This window comes from Protopterus annectens, chromosome 15.part0, assembly GCF_019279795.1.
Source record: "Protopterus annectens isolate FY-2018-M chromosome 15.part0, PAN1.0, whole genome shotgun sequence".
Taxonomy (NCBI): Eukaryota; Metazoa; Chordata; order Ceratodontiformes; family Protopteridae; genus Protopterus; species Protopterus annectens.
The window spans coordinates 603,555,410-603,570,167 of record NC_056749.1 but is presented as its reverse complement, the minus strand read 5'-3'; the positions used below and the strand labels follow the sequence as shown (position 1 = coordinate 603,570,167).

At 36.6% G+C, this 14,758-nt stretch overlaps 1 protein-coding gene across 5 annotated transcripts in view; it reads left to right on the top strand.

Annotated features, from left to right (window-relative positions):
• Positions 1 to 14,758, top strand: part of ARR3 (arrestin 3) — a 535,442-nt gene that overhangs the window by 449,826 nt on the left and 70,858 nt on the right. For all 5 annotated transcript variants that reach the window (XM_044057442.1, XM_044057444.1, XM_044057443.1 and 2 more), the window contains exon 15: positions 8,668 to 8,720. In XM_044057442.1, the coding sequence (XP_043913377.1) occupies positions 8,668 to 8,720 (53 nt within the window). The remainder of the gene's footprint in view (positions 1 to 8,667; positions 8,721 to 14,758) is intronic.

Below are 14,758 nucleotides of genomic sequence, written 5' to 3'. Positions count from 1 at the left end.
GATTGCGTGGCACACTGGTTTTGTGAAGTATGTGTTTCATGGTTTGTGTTGGGGGATGGAGGTTGCTTGGATGTCTGCTTTGGAGAGCTCTGTTGCTTTTGCAGACTTTATTTACAGCCTCTGAGTATGTTTTTGTGTATTTACATGTGTTTTTTGCCGGTGCTGATTTAATGGGTCTGTGTGAGACTGGTGGTGTGATGCCAGTATTTCCCTTCTCTTCTTGACTGTCTGATCCAGTCTTGGGATCTCGCATGTATTAGTGTTTGGCAGTAGGAGGAGAGGGTTGTCTGTGTACATGAGTCAGTTTTGCCTCAAAATGCCCAGATTCACCAGTTGGACTGGAGAGTGCACCGGAAACTGCCTTTTGGACATGCCTGGATAGGTACAGTAAACTGTTTTACTGAATGGCTGGTAAGGTCGAATAGAGAGCCTTGTCCTTCTGTAGTGCTAGGGTTTATAAGTGCTTGCTATGAGTTTTGAGCAAGTGCCGGGCTGAAAAATGAATGGCTTGATTGCTTAAGTGTAAAGTTTGTCTAGTTTCAAGGGAAAAATTGAAGAGGAGACTTTGTGGAGCAGGGAATAGTTATACCCTAGCTAACCGGCGCTGCCCAGCGTGCAAAACCGGGCAAATGCGGTTTTTATAGCAGGGAAATGAAAGAGATAGAAATTAGCCCAAAATGGCCAATAAACTACTACTTTCTGGGCTGAATCCACACCTCCAGGGACAGATAGGCTGCTCAAAGCTCCCCTCTCTCACAGGTGAACAGAGAAACTTCCTTCTATCCAAGTAAGGTATGGGCAAACACAGAGATTTGTAACACAGCCCTGAATTCAGCACTAACCTGAAAACTGCACTATACTAGCTTAGAAAGGCTGATATATATATATATATACATATATATATATATATATATGTGTGTGTGTTTGTGTGTACGTGGGTCTACTTCAAAATGTCGAAGACCCAGATACTTGAATCCCAAAACATCAAGACCATACCTGTGAAAACTCGTTTAATCGAACCTCACAATAACGAAACCTTGAACATCGAATAGTAAACCTTCCCAGAGCTTTGGTCTTTACTTAAAGGAACACTTCTCCCTGTAACTAAAACCTACACGAAATCCTGTATCACTAGATTTGCAGGGGGGCAAGCCCACCTGCACCTGCCCACCCATGTGGGGGGTGTGCCCCCACACCTCCTCTAAATTATATATACCACCTCCAAAATCGTACTACAGTGAAAAAGGGTACATTTTCCAATACTCACTGTACTGCAATCTCCATTTATAACCGCTGATACAGATTTTGTGTAGGTTTTAGTTACAAGAAGAAATGCTCCTTTAAGTTAAGACTGGATGTCTAGTAATGTTTACAATTTGATGTTCCTGGTTTTGTTATTGTGAAGGTTCGAGTAAATGGGTTTTTGAATGTATAGTCTTGATGTTTTGGGATTCAAGTATGTGGATCTTCAACCTTTTCAGGTAAACCCATATATATATATATATATATATATATATATATATATATATATATATATATATATATATATATATATATATATATATATATGTATGTATCTAGGACTAATTATCGACAACTCATTTCAACGAAACTGAAACAGTTAAGCACGCTTTCACAAAAGTCTGCTATGAAAAAATAAAAAAAAAAAGATAATAGTAATCACGTTTATGCAGGGGTGCAAGCTGCCCTGCACCCCTGTGTGGGGGGCTGTGCCTCCACACCCCCCCTGCTTTTATATTATCACTCCGCGATCGCACTACAGTAGGGAAAAGGAAATATTCCCTTATTCCCACTGTGCCGAGATCTCAGCAAAAGCCATTTTCTCATGTTTTTCTTTTTTTTAGCTCAGTTTCGCGAAAGTTTGCTCGCCTGTTTCAGTTTCGTTTAAATGTGTATGCGATCATTAGTCCTAGACCCATATATATATATATATATATATATATATATATATATATATATATATATGTGTGTGTGTGTGTGTGTGTGTGTGTGTGTTTCTACAAACATGGGTGTATGACATTTCAGAGAAATGTCATTACACCAAACCACAAATAACTGAGCACAAAACATATATCTTCAAAAGACTGAGTAACAAAAATAGAAAATGTCTGTTTTTGCAGGCGGGAAGCACCCCCATACCCCCTGCTAAACATATATGTATGTATATATATATATATATATATATATATATATATATATATATATATATATATATATATATATCCCAGCTCTGTTATTGTACTATAGTGGGGAAAGGGCAAGTTCCCTGACTCCTGATGTACGGCATTCTCACTCAAGAAAAGCTAGTAGTATTTGATCAGCTGTACAGATTTTTCTATACTTTGATGAAACGCCTCTTTGATGTCGGTAACCCATATACATATGTGTATGTGTGTGTGTGTGTGTGTGTGTGTGTGTGTGTGTGTGTGTGTGTGTGTGTGTGTGTGTGTGCGTTTCATCTTTTAGCATGAAATGCTCTAATACTGACACCAGTTTTGTTCACACACTTTGATCAACAAACAGATAGTCAGCAGGTGCGCAAGACTAACAGTCCCTGAGGCAGGGGAATGTACCCTTACTCCAGGGATTAGTACAGATAACTACCAGGGGTATAGGAGTGCAAAAAATGTTTTCTTTTTAATTTCTATGGTGCAAGGTTAATCCTCAGAGCAGGGACAGTTAGCTGTTGATGTTTTATTGTCAACAGTCTTCCATCGACATTTTATATCCATTTGATGTAAAGTACTAAATCCACGTATACATAAATACATATATAAATATAGATAGATAGCTTGATAGATAGATATGGATGGAGGTATGTATCAACTTCATCAAATGTCAACTTAGCGAATACTACCAGTCGATCAACTGATGATAGGATTTACACCCCTGAGTAGCACTAACTAGAGAGTTTTACTAGACTTGTATCAGTAAGATTTGATTATGTGGGATCCAACAAGATGTGTGGTTGACAAAGAATAACACACTCAACAATCAGTTGTTTAACAAATTAATTTGTGTGAAGGAAATGTCAAATTCCAGTAATGTTGAAGGAGGAAGTGGTTGAATATTTGAATGCTGACTGGGTTTGTTGGTGTATTTGTTATGTTTGGGGGGTTGGTGTGTGCTAGGATAGGGGACTATTACATTATCGAAAAGGCTGTCCATCAAACTCCTTTTCATCTACCCTTAAAAACCAAACTGCCATATAAGCGAACAGCCACATCAGCGATTTTTCTCCAAGAGAAAAAAAAATCACTTGCCCTACTAAAAATGATACATCACTTCAAACATTACAAAGTGGGGGGCTGTGCCCCCCACACACCCCTAAATAAATATACCAACTCCAAGATTGTACTACAGTGGGGAAAAGGGCAAACTCACAAGGATGGCCAAGTGATTTTTTTCCCCAGTAAAAAAAATCACTGATGTAGCTGTTCACTTAAATGGCAGTTCGCTTTTTAAGGGTCATTGAAAAGGCGTTCGATGGACAGCCTTTTTGAAACATAATATAGACCCCTAGGATAGATGCAGCTTATTTAGGGCAGTCACAGGAAATTATTGCTGGTGCAATATTTTATTGTCTGCTGGCAGTGCTGTGTTTGTATTAGGAGATTTCTCCCTTCATCATGTACAGTATGTGTGACTGTGGAGTTGATATATATAAGTTTGCATGATGTGGAGAGCTTGCCCCTTACCTTTGACATTCAGGTGGACTTGGCTCCTGCAAAAACACTTGTCTATGTTTTTTTATTTGGTTTTGGTTTGCGTAGTGGTTGGATATGTTCATGTTCATCAGGGTTTTGAGTTTCAGTCCTTAGTCCAGTTGAGAATGTGTAAGTTCGTTTTTTTTTTCAAATGTATATATTATTAATGTTGTTTATGGTTCAAGGCACATATATCACTCCCTCCACAAAGTACAAGATATGTAATTATAAGTTTGGTGCAACTGCAGGAGAAACACAGTGAATTTTGAAACTTGCTGTATTATAGCAAAAGCATTTTTGCATGGGGTTTTATCCTTTCTTTAATCTCCACACTTCCAGTGAATGTATTTTTGTATGCATGAGTATGTCTACATACATCAAATTTTACATAAAATAGCAGACCTGAAAGTACAAAAAAAATTTAAAAAATATAAGTAGTAGGGATGTGGGAGATGTATCCTACCTAAGAGGCCTATTAAAAAATTAACAGAAAGTTCATGAATTCATGGATGTTTGTTTGAATTCCAGTTTATTTTTTAAAGCCTGAAGAATTCTATATGTTTTAATGAGTTACCTACACTTGATCAAAAATTCACATTGTCTAAAAGAAAAAAAGTTGATACAGCTGATCAAAATCGAACATTATGGCTTTTTTATATGTAGAATAATTGTACAGTGGGGCTCAGGACATTTGCGCTTTTCCTACTGTGGCACAGTCTTGCAGTTGTTATATATAATTATCAGGGAGCGTGGGGGTGCAAGAGGGCTTGCCTCCTGGAAAAAAAAAAAGATTTTCTTTTTTTTCGATATGCACCTGATCAGCCACTTCATTTTGATCAGTTGCCATTTTGCAGTTTCCCTTTTCAATATATGGGCATATAGCCATTCTGCAGTTTCCCTTTTCAATATATGGGCATATAGCCATTTTAATGAATGAAAGTACTATTTCATATGCTTCTTGGAGTTTTTGATAAATCCTCATTTTTTACTGCAATGTCTCCTTTCAGTATTTTATTTTCCTAAGTGATGGGACTAGCATAATCAGGTCTCATACTTCTGACAGGGATCCTGAAGAACAATTATGCTAAATGCAGTTGGTCAATGGGCTCACTTAAACCTTACTGATGCCAAAACTCCATTTATATTTAAAATAGCAAAGTGACAGTTGTTAAATATGCTATCATAATTTACTGAAACACGAACAAAAGTTGGCAGCACAAATGAATGGTCCAGCGAAAAATAAATAAAGTAAATCAGAAATCCACCACAGCATCCACTGGACCAACCAACGGCAAAAGGATGACATGAATGAAATATCAAAGCCAGGTTTATTAATAACTGAATGTTAGTGCTTTCATAGTGATAACCCACTACTTCTTCAGACATTAAAAATACTTGTAACATGGAAAAATATATACTCCTCTATTAAATATTTAAATACAATTAATCACTCAGATGCAAATCAATCATGTTAAAGAAACAGTCCTATTATCACCTATACTTCAAAACTATAATGTCACATAAAACCAGAAGTATGTGATACAAATAGATAAACAAAAAGTATGTAACCATGTAGAAAAAACAACCATAAAAATTGTCAATAAAAAAACAGAATGCTTTTTAAATAATGTAAGTTAAGTACAGGTTTGAGAGGGACTCTGACATTGAGTCATTTCCCCATATCTGCCCTCAGTCTTATAATCCACCTAGTTTCTGATGTCTCCATATTGTTAACTATGTCCCCTCCCCTTTCATTCGGTTTAATAACCTCAATTGCTAAAAACCTGAATGTATGGTCATCACATTATATAGAAACGTGTTTGGCCAAAGCATTCATTAAAACTGCATTCCTAATATTCTGTACATGTTCTCTAATCCTAAACCTAAACTTTCTGTTGGTTTTTCCAACACAGAAGATCATACAGACATTACATACAGCCAAATAAATCATATCCTGCGAATCACAATTTGCTGAAGTGCTAATCTTGAACAAAGTTCCATAACTTGGATGCACAAAACAGCCTGTGGTGTCTAGTTACATTTGTTACAGGGAAAGGTGCCATATCCAACGTTCTGAGTAGAAGTTATAGAACTATTTTTAGGGTAAAATAACATCCTTCTAAGGGACTTCTTGTTCTTAAACAAAAAAACTAGGTCTGTCCCCTACTATAGTTCCAATCTCCGGATCATGTGTCAAAATAGTCCAGTGTTTCCTTATTACATCAGTGATCACATTAACACTGCTAGAAAAGTAAGTGGGGACATGCACAAACTTGTTAGTGTCCCTCCTTTTCTGAGTAGTACTAATATTATGTGAAAAATATGGTCTAGCTATATTCCTTTGCCAAGTTGGGACTTCATTAAGTATATCATGTGTGATACTATCTGTATACCCTTTTCAACAAATCTAGACCTCAAATCTAATAATTTATTCTGAAAACCCATCTCACCAGCAGTCAACCGAGAAACTACCATACCCTGAGCTTTCACAACATTTCTAAAAATATGTCTCAGATGCATGCTCGTTCTATGGAACAACACATTCCTGTGACATTCCTTTCTATAAATCTTAGTCGTTAAACCTATCATAGAATCTCTAATAACCATAACACCTAAAAATCTGTCTCTCATGGGGAATAATTCATATCAAACTTAAAAAAGGCAGTACTATTATTTAATTCTCTAAAGAACACCTCCAACTCTGATATACTTCCATGCCATAGCAAAAATAAATCATCGACAAAATGTTTGTAAAATACTACCTGATCCCATTTCTCTTATCTAAAAACATTTTCCCCCTCCCATGTGGCCATGACCAGATTGCCATAACTATTAGCGCCAGAGGTCCCCATGGCCACATCGTCTCTTTGCAAATATAACTGATGATCAGATAACATGATGTTATTTTCAAGTACTAATTCCATGAGTGAGCATAATAAATTAACAAAGTTATAATCATATGTCCCATGACTCATTAAATACGTCCTAAGCATTTCTACACTTATCGTGTTGGGGATAGTCGTATAAAATGAATGTATGTCCATTGTAACTAACAAAAATTCTTCATCATTCCCCACTTCCCATTGTGTGACAAAAACAAACAAATCATTCAAAAAATGTTGAGAATCCCTCAAAACTTTCTGATTCTTTTCCACTACAGGTCTAAGATGTTTTTGTATGAATATCGATAAAGGTTCCGTCAACCAAGAGTGCCCAGATACTGTCGGTCTGAAGGGAGGGGTAACAGGATTTTTATGTATTTTCGGGAGTCCCTGTATAACTGTAATCAACGGAGCATGAACCTTGAAATAATTATACAAGTCCATACTAATCTCATTATTAAGAAAACATTCATATAGAACATGATCAAGTCTAGAAATCATACTATACATATCATCAAGACCAATCATCTTGTAAACCAAGGGATCATTCAACCTAGTTCATGCTATTACAATAATATTCCGGTCCATGACCATATTTGGGCCACCCTTATCCACTGGTTTAACTACTATAGAGGGATCCTGTTGTAAACTATTTAAAGTCTCATACTCACCCTTTGACATATTCCCAACTTTTTCCTTTAATCTTGCTTTCTTAATATATCTTGTATGTCATTTTCACATATTTTAAGAGAAACATCCACCACAAGGTGATTAGCTGGAACATATGTACTAGGCTTTCTAAACACATTTGCATGTTCCAAAGTATTATTTTTAAATAACATTTGCAACATGACATTACTGCCAAACAATTTCAAATTAATAATTGATTCAGTTACCTCTGTCGAGTGGGTATAAAAGTAAGTCCCTTATTAAGCAGCTCCAAACAAAAGATCTTTCCCATTTGTATTCAGCCACATCTTTTTCAGTGTCCATGTGTCCATGGATTCCTGTTGAATTTTCCTTTTCAGTCATCCTCTGCTGTTCAAACGTTGTCTGTTCTCCCACTGTCTCAAGTTCAAGCTTCCTTCTAATCTGATAGGAAATATCCGAAAAAACGAAAAAAATCATAATTTACTACACACTGTACTACTGTTTCTAATATGGACACTGCAGTGGAATTTTAATATTCCTACAGAAGAACAGAAAAATCAATGCATGAGTCATTGTGAGATGATGAATTACTCTGAGCAGCAATCCTTTCAAATCTACAGTAAACTATAATATGACAGGACTAACACCTAAAGATAATGATGAAACAACACAGTAGATACCGATTAACAAGATAAATGTAGTCACTGTAAGATAAATTTACTTTCGTAGCTTTTATGCAGTGAACAGAATGATAAGCTTGTGGCTTGACAGATATTCATATATTTTCAGACTGATGCATTTCACTGTGATTCAGCATTATTTCATGTGATTTTCTGCAACCTAAGTGCATACTACAACCATGTGACCACTGTGAGGCATGAACTTTCATTACCACAGATGACTGTAACAGAATTTTATATAGTACAATTGTGTAAGAGCTTATTCTGGTTGGTTTGCTCTAAGTTCTTTGGCTTAACTACTATGGGAATATGTACATAAAATGTATATTTTCCTATAGCTGAAGTTTGATTTTATTAGTCAATGCTTCATTGTACTGTATTATTATTCTTACAATGCATGCATGTGTGTGTGTGTGTGTGTGTGTGTATCTATACACATAAACATAAATACACACACATGCGCACACACCATGTATTAGTTTTTTCATACATGTTTTGCCCTGTACAGGCTTCTGCACTTTCTTGATATATGCCCGGGTTGCATCTGAAAGTGTCTTAATAAATCAATTTGGTTGCTTGCCTAGATGATAAATATATATAAAATAGAACATGAAAATGTAATCATTCAGTTGATGCAAACAGTTTTACAAAGGATGGTTTGAAAATAAGGTTTGCAATATTCATGCCAAAACAGGTAACAATTTTAATGTATAATTTTTATTTTAGTGATGTTGGAGTTGAATTGCCTTTAATCTTGATGCATCCTAAGCCATCCGATGGTGAGTGTTAATTTTATAGATCCTCTTATTCACTGCATGCTTGTATTGCAAAAATCACACGATTTGTGCTTTGAAACCAGTGGGCACTAGGTGACCAGGTAAACAGCCTGTTCTGTGAATATCCCTCCCACTGTTTATGTCTTATTTGGTAGACATTTCCCTGTTTTAAGCATTCTGCACTTTCATTAACTCTATATAATATTTCTATGCTTCTGAATAGTTTAGGACCTCAGCAAATGTTGCATTTAAGATTCAGAAAATAGAAAACACTGTTGCTATGCAGCCGATGTAAGGACATTTACAATGGCAAAAGTGCATGGGCAACTCAGATCTGAAAGAACACAAAACTCTTGACAGAGTGTGCTGTAAGGTTTGTGCTAACAGATTACAGCCTTGGTTTTACTACCTGTAATAATTAAACCATATTCTTTTAACACTAGCCCAGCAATGCATAGGTTATACAATCTGTCAGTGGTGTTAGGTTCTCATACCTCCCCTGCATTGGTCAGTGCAGAAAGGCAGCTACTTATAATCAATCATGTTTGGGGTGCTATCTCAGAACTTGAATGTACCACTAGTTGCATAAAAGTAATTTTGTATAATGTATAGAGAAACATGTATCCACTTCATGTGGAACTGGTGTGGGTTCTGTCAGTCAGTTAGAATTAGTTGCAGGTCAGTCAGTTAAAAGGCCTATTTCAAGTCAAGTCATTAAATACATGGCACCATTACTTGATGCTTACATCATGGATATTGAAGATTCTATCCTTAAAGGCAGTTCATTGGATGAAAATAAAAATTCTAAGACACTTGCTACCTTGTTGTTATCTCGAATGGGTTAGGAGGAATGGGGGCAGCCTTGTTAGTTAAGGCTGAGCGGGACGCTGACTGCAGAATAACTGAAGTGCCTAAGGCTTACAGCAGGGTAAGTGAATGTCAGTACTGCTGCATAGTAAAAGAAGCATGAAGTAGGCAAGGCTTGAGGTAATTTACCTAAAGGGTACAAATTGGCCTAGAATGATGGTGAGAGGAGATAAGTGGAACCAATCTCAAAGCAGATATAGAACATATAATGACTTGCAGGATGTTCTGGGGTAATTAAAATGTTTTAGAGGGTGAACAATGGCTAATAAAAAAGCTCTTTAGATTTTATAGTGACAGACCAAACTAAGAGGAGTTCCATGGGAAATAATACACTGACCAATACCACCTTCTCTCTCAAAAGCAGCATGCCATTGTGTCTCATCATAATAAAGCCATAGTCATCTGGACACTCAGCGACAGCATTCTCCTTGGAATGTATAAAAGTATAATTACTGGAGCAATTCTATATTGACCTCACCAGAACCTTTGATCTTGTTGATCACTCAGTTCTCACAGACCATCTCACTGAAATAGGCATTAGTGATGGATATGCTGCCCTGCTTCAAAAACCTCCCTTTCTAACCACCACTTCTCAATTAATTTCAGTTCATCAAGCTCTACATCAGTCCCTCTGCAGAAAGGTGTCCCTCAAAGATTTGTTCTGTGAATACTCCTCTTTTCTATTTACATTAACACATTTCGTTTGACTTACCCCATCTTTTTCTCCTGGTTTATGTTGATGACACAGTCCTGTTCCACTCCAACCATTCTGTCTCTTCTCTTGAACTCAGACTTCAGGCTGAATTTCATGCTCTTATTCAATAGGTCAGCGATAAACAATTACTATTAAACTCCTCTAAAACAAAAGCAGGGCTTTTGTCACTAGGCAAAAGCTTACTTCTATCTCCAGGCCTCCAAAAATCTTTAATCATCTTAATAACACTATTGAAAATGTCACTTCACTCAAATATATTTGGGTTTGGTTGAACCCCTTCCTAGATTTTCAACTCCACTTGGACTACACACACAAAAAAAACAACTCTCTCCTATTCTGGACTAATAGGATCACCCATTTTCTATCCTGACCCTACAGAAATCCATAGCTAAAGGTATCATACTGGCTCATGTAGAATATTGTCTCCCTTTAATTGCTGCAGCATCTAAAATAAATATTTCTACCATTCCGTCCATTAAAAATGTCATTTGCAAATTCATCACTCTCCCAAAGAAATGAATATCACTGAAAAACCATTGAAAAAGCCAACTGTGAACAGAGCCAGATACAGCACTAGGCGACCTAGGCAGATGTCTACAGCCTGCTGACTTGAGGGGGCACTGGCCAGGTGGCTGCCACAAAACTTGCATTTCTTCTTTAAGAAAGCACTCTGTGGGCAGTCATATTTCTAGCACCGTCTGTGCCTCTGTCATGCTAAAGATGCACTCACATTTAAATGTTGGAGTGAAGCACAGGATTTTATAGAGAATTGCCATTCCATGTTACAAATGAAAGAGATAAGTAAGCACAGGAGTTCTTTGGAGATTAACATGGAAAATTAAACAGATTAGAGGTAAGTCAACATGGAGAACTTGATGGCAGGTTGCTTAACTCATTCAGGCTCAAACACTATACCTTAATTACAAGAGACTATAACTTGAATCCTCTACATCAACAAAGTGTCATCAGCAGGTGCATTTTCAAGGACTGTTGAGTTTCAGTGCATTATCAAAGAATATTGAGTTACATTACCTTTTCAAGGACTGTTGAGTCTCTGTACATTTTCAAGGAAATGTGTTTTGTTTAGCAAATGGCCATCATCATTGTTTGTGCTATAAAATTTGAAAGCAGTGTTAGTAGCACAACAGGTAGCATACTTGCTTTTGGTGCAGAAGGCTGTATGTTCTACTCCCACACCATGTAGAAACAGTGCTGATATTGCAGTACCCTTTAAGGGTGATGGTGGTGCTACATTCCTGAGTGTGTCCTCTTTGAATGAGATGCCTATTAACTATGAACCTGTTGCTGGTTTTACATCTATTTCCTATCGCAATGTTAACAACTTACCAGTTGTTTTTTTTCAAAATGTATACGGACAATTTATTCATCAAGCGCAGCAGGCAGTGAATTTGTACATGAAGCACTGAAATGTAAAGTTGTTTACCAGCAGCAACCTCTTCATTAGTTATAGATCTCTTTAATGTGGAATTATTCAGATGACTTTTACTTCTGCAGATATTGTATATATTGCCTGATACTGGTGGACAGACATTTGAGTGGTTTTTGTGGTTGAAATGTTCTAAAACACACTCTAACAAGTGGTGCTGTATTATACAAGGAATATAATTTAATACAATCAGGATGGTGCATCAAAGAACACATGCATGTATGCATGGTCCTACAAATGTGTGCAAGGTGCCTATGGTTAGAAAACAGCCCAAAAGTAAACTTTATCTGCCACTGGCCAGATGTATTTTCTTTCAAAGTGTGTTTCAATGCCATTTCAATGAATGTGAGTTTCAAGGGCAGAGAAGCTTACTGTTCATGCTGTCTTTTTTCATTGAAAAACTGTATTGTTTTGTTTAGCAAATGGCTGTCAGTACTTGTGCTATAAATTTCGAAATAAAAGTTTTAAATATTTCTAATTATTGTAGAAGCAAAAAGAAAATAGTATGCAGCCTGACAGGTTTGAACTGAGTATATGGTTAGTCGGAAGAAATAGCCAAGTAATGCAACACTGGAATGGCTGGGGGGTGCTGTCGGTGATGGTTCTGTGGGGGGCCCTGAGCTATAATCCTGTCTAGAGCCCCATTTGACCATGATCCAGCTATGCCTGTGAAAGAATGTGCTGACTTTCTACTTGCCTCTCTGATCCTTAAACTTATTGAGAATGACACTTGCCCTCTACTGGCTTTCAGACTATTCAAAGATGTACCAATATACAACCTTAGACAACTTAACCAGTCATTTCCTCTCCTCCAAACCCCCCAAACAAGGATTCACTGCACCTACCATGCTTTGTCAGTCCTTGGTATCAAACTGTGGGAATCTCTCACATATTTTCATAAAGATCATTTCTCTTACCACATTTTCTGTTCACTAATAAAAACACATTTCAAGGCTCTAGGAAAATACAACTGCTGCTGTCTGTCTGGTCATATAACGTAACCTCTTCATTCCCTTCTTCTGTCTACATACATCGCTCTGACTCTATTTTTGATTGTGATTCTTTCAGCATGCCAGCTCTGATGCCCCTCTATATATAATGCATGTATATCTTTGTTTTTTCAGTCACTCTCTATATAATGTCATTTATCTATTGCCTTTATAACCTCAAGCCAACTAAGATATTCACTTTGTATATAATATATGTATATATTGCATTTTGTCATTCACTCTGTATATAATGTCATATACATACATACATACATACTGTGCTTTCCCCAGGCTGAGATTGAAATGGGTCCACTGGGATCAATGCTCTTCCTTGGTTAATAAATTCAAAATAAAATAAAATAAAGTATCAACATGTCTGTGTAATATTCAGATGGTAAAAATATACTGCAAGTTCACAGGTTCATAGTTTCTTATTAGGCAAATGGTCTAGATGTCTATCTGAGTCTAGTTAGTGCAGACCCACAGCATGTATAAACCAAGTTTTTAGTTTCCTCTTTATAAGGATAATGAAAACACATTTCATATATGTTATTGTATACTTATTTTTTCCTATAAAAATCAATAAAAAAATATTAATGGTAAAAAAAAGGAAATAAGACATGACTTATGGCAACAACGGGTATAGCACCTTTATAAATATAAATATAGATACTGAGAGTTAGTGGGTATGAATTATGCATCCCTACCTTCATACTTCCTGTCATGGTCCTTTATGTATTGTAAGGAAATGCTATATCACAAATAGTTATGGAAATTAATGATTACAAATTGCTGCAGCCAGCCACTTAACATTACTACAGGTGAGCAATACTCATCCTAACCCAGGCACAGCTATTAACAGTAGGCAACCAGGATTACCAGATGTCAGTAGGCAACAAGGATTACCAGAACACATCTGGGCACATCAGACTTGTACTTATGAGTATCAAAAATGCAATATACGTGCCTCTAACTGGGAGCACGACTAAATATATATTGAAGTAATAAGTAAAGCATACATGAACAGCAGTTGTGCCCCTATGTGTCTTTAAAGGAAAACTACATCCATAGATTGAATACACACACACACACATATATATATATATATATATATATATATATATGGATCTAGGACATTTCACTGAACGCACATTTCACCGAAACTCATATCACCGAACACAAATCACCGAAAGCACAATTCACTGAAACACATTTCACCAAAAGTAGTATATGGCCTTGTCCCCACTGTAGTGCGACCCTGGAGTTAGTATATATAGTAGGAGGGGTGTGGGGGCACACCCACATCGGGGTGTGTGGGGACAGAGCCCCCCATATATTTAAAGTATATATCATGTTTGGATAAGAGTAATATATTGCAATTGCATGTATGCATGTATATAGTTTAACACATTTAAAATATGTGGGGGGCTACACCCCCCACACCCCCCCTACTATATATACCAACTCCAGAGTCGCACTACAGTGGGGACAAGGCCATATACCACTTTTGGTGAAATATGTTTCAGTGAATTGTGTTTTTGGTGAATTGAGCTTTCGGTGAAAAGTGCACACTAATGTAACTTTCGGTGAAATGTGCATTAGGTGAGATGTCCTAGATCCATATATATATATATATATATATATATATATATATATATATATATATATATATATATTCAATCTCTGGATGTAGCTTTCCTTTAAAAACACATGTTGTTCATGCTACCTTGGTTTTCACATCAGTACTAATGCACCAAAATCACTTTACATGTTTAGTATTTTTTTAATTTCTTACACCTGTATTGACGGAGGTTGCAACTGCCATACTAAAGTGATTTTGTTTATTATTTTGTCCTACTCTCACAGTACAGTTTGGCTCTCCATGATTTGGCACTTGCTAAACAAAATAAATTAGGCGATTTGTCAGTATTTAGTTGCAGTGACAGTATTGTGAGTTACTGCCTTCTTAGATTGCCTTTGGAAACACTGTCATTATATCTTTTTCACCAATTTACTCTGATTT